At 31.7% G+C, this 3,097-nt stretch overlaps 1 protein-coding gene across 1 annotated transcript; it reads left to right on the top strand.

Annotated features, from left to right (window-relative positions):
- The first annotated feature begins 137 nt into the window (after nt 1-137).
- On the top strand, nt 138-2,810 carry LOC108626291 (uncharacterized). The gene has a single exon (XM_018026882.1). The coding sequence runs from the start codon at nt 138-140 to the stop codon at nt 2,808-2,810; it is 2,673 nt and encodes an 890-aa protein (XP_017882371.1).
- The last annotated feature ends 287 nt before the right edge of the window (nt 2,811-3,097 follow it).

Consider the following 3,097-nt stretch of genomic DNA (forward strand, 5'->3'; position numbering starts at 1 on the left):
ACAAATCAAGTAACATACAAGAGGATCTATCGAGATTGTTTGAGAAGTTAAAACTGCAAGATCCCAAAAATTATTATATATTAATCGGAGACTTCAATGCCAAGCACTCTATAACAGGCAACGCAAAAACGAACATAATGGGTAACCAGTTAGCTGATTGGATCAATAAATTCAATATACAGTTTAGAGCAAAAATTATTATACCGGATAAGCCAACATTTAAAAGTGGATCTTTGCTCGATATTGCAATAATTGACTGGAGACTAAACAATATAAACAACAAATTAATTGTACAGGATTATGATAGCGATCATAATGCTACGAATCTTTATCTAAAACTAAAAGAAACAATTAGCAAAAATCAAACTGACGACACTGAAAAGGCATGCTTTCTGTACAAAAAAACAAATTGGCCCAAATATAAAGAACAGCTCAACAATACATACAAGACTATAATACCAGATGACAGAAACTTAGCAATAGAAGAAATAGACAGTTATCTGGATGAAATAGAAGATGCAATAAAAGAAACAATAGAAAAAGTAACGCCAAGACTAAATATAAAAAACAGGCTGAAGGAATTAACGAACTTTAAAATAGTTAATCTACATAAAAAGAAGCAAAAGTTGCAATCAGCCATTCATAGAAGAGTGTACAGAAGAGACCCAACAAATATAGCAGAAATTACGGCGCTCAAAAAAGAAATGAAGATAATCAAAAATGAAATCCACAAGGAATTTTGCAAGAATTCTAACGAACATTGGAGAAAGTTGGTGCAAGAAATTGATTATAGAGAATCTGCAAAATTTTTTCCAAATTTAAATAAAATATTCAGAAGGAAGGCACACAGGAATATAGATTCAATTATTATAAATAAAACAGAGCACATGATGCTAATAAATAAATACGATCTGAACAAAGACGTTGGTAATGGAAATGGAGGAGATGCGACTAGTGACATTATCACCGTCACAGATCAGGAGCTACTTCCAGAAATAATTGGCTCACAGCTAAAAGTTATAAATACACTCCCTAGTTTGGATAAAAATAACCTAAGAAACATTGTATACAAAAAGGTGAAAGATTTTAGAGAAGAGAAGGACAGAGAACCCCTGCCTAACACATTTACAAAAAGAAACTCGGCGCTGTGGCCAACCAATGATTCGAGTCTTAGTTATCTAACAAATTTTAAAGAAGTTAAATGTCGCATCACTAAAATATCAAATAAAACTTCTCATGGTTTCGACGGAATCCCGAATATAATAATTAAAAACAGCACTAACAGGGTGATTAGAAACTACACAATTCTCTTCAATAACTTACTAAACTGGGGATATTTCCCAAATAAATGGAAAACAGCGAAGGTAATAGTGCTAGTAAAAAAAAGAGACAAACCCATAGAACCGGACAATTTAAGACCAATAAGCCTGTTGCCAGTAATCAGCAAAATTTACGAGCGGATAATAAACAGAACATTAACAACAACAATACTGAAAAAGGAAATAATACCAGAGCAGCAATTTGGATTTAAGAAAGGACACTCCACTATTCATGCGATCAACAAATTAATGTCAGATGTATTGTGGCATCATGGCAAAAATGAGTTAGTGGGAGCATGCCTCATTGACCTCAGAAAAGCATTCGACTCGGTATGGTTGGAAGGATTAATATATAAGCTAATTAAGAAGAACTTCCCACATCATTTAATTAAAATAATTGACAACATGATTACCAATAGAAAATTTAAAGTAGCAATTGAAAAAAGAATCTCCAAGGAAACGTTTGCCATCACTAGAGGATTACAACAGGGTACAGTCAACTCACCAACGTTATTCAACATTTATAATGCAGATATTTTAAATATGTTCAATATGAACGAAAATAGCAATTTATATGCAATTGCATTTGCGGATGACTTAATAGTATATGCTGCGAACAAAAATTTAAAGAAGACTCAAATGGAACTTCAAGAAACATACAATAAAATTAAACACTACTACAATAATTGGCTCTTACAGATCAATCCGAGTAAATGTGAGACAATACTATTCATAAATAAACTGGGCCTCAAATCGAAGATAACAAAGCGCAACTGGAGAAATTTCAGACTAATAGACATAGAGAAGGATATCGTTACTGAAATTCCCCATCGTAGGCATGTCAAATATCTTGGAGTAACATTAGACGACAGATTAAATTTCAGCGAGCACATTATAAGCCAACTCTTTTATAATATTCACCTAGAAAGGCGGACAAAAGTTATTGCGTACCAATGTTTAATCAGACCCATATTGACGTATGCATGTCCTATATGGTACAACATTAGCGCATGTAAGATGGAAGCATACAGATTATTTGAAAGAAAGTGCCTTAGAGCGTGTTTAAGATATTACAGGGAGCCAGAGTACGATTATAGATATAGAGTTAAGAACACGAAAATATACACTATTGCAAAGATTGCGAGAATAGACATATTTATTATAAAATTAATACGTAAACATATTAGGGACGCAATTAATAATAAATACAACAGCCTAATATGGGGACCTTACTATCCGAAAAATATGTTTTATAAAAATGTATTAAGGGCAGGTTTAATACCACCGGAAGCATTTTTATATTTAGATTTAAATAACTATATCATCAACGAATATGCGCAACCAATTCTTTACCATGTTCCAAGGAATAACAATAACAAAAGCATAACATATAAACCTAGAAATTTAAATCATATGTACTTAGTGTACAACACGAATGTAACTGCAATAGACATAGATACGATAAGAGATTTTAAATACTTTAAAAAGTGATATTATATAAGACTGTGTAGGAAATAAGGTATAATGTGCAAAAATAAGTATAGAGAGTAGATACATACCTTATCGTCTCTTGTTTATTTATGATGTTTAGTTTATTGTCACCGTTAGTAACGAGAGATGCGTTAATAGTTTATCGCTCTCTTGTTTGCGTTATGATACTTATGTTTGTTCTTAATTCCCTTTATATGAATATTTTTAATATTAAGCATGTTATTTTTTTATATAAAAAAAACAAAATTTGAGTTTCTAGTTTTTTGGATAGTCACGTTTTTCTAGAT

Source organism: Ceratina calcarata, unplaced genomic scaffold (assembly GCF_001652005.2).
Source record: "Ceratina calcarata isolate Rehan_Ccalc_2016 unplaced genomic scaffold, ASM165200v1 scaffold3928, whole genome shotgun sequence".
In the NCBI taxonomy this organism is placed as follows: Eukaryota; Metazoa; Arthropoda; class Insecta; order Hymenoptera; family Apidae; genus Ceratina; species Ceratina calcarata.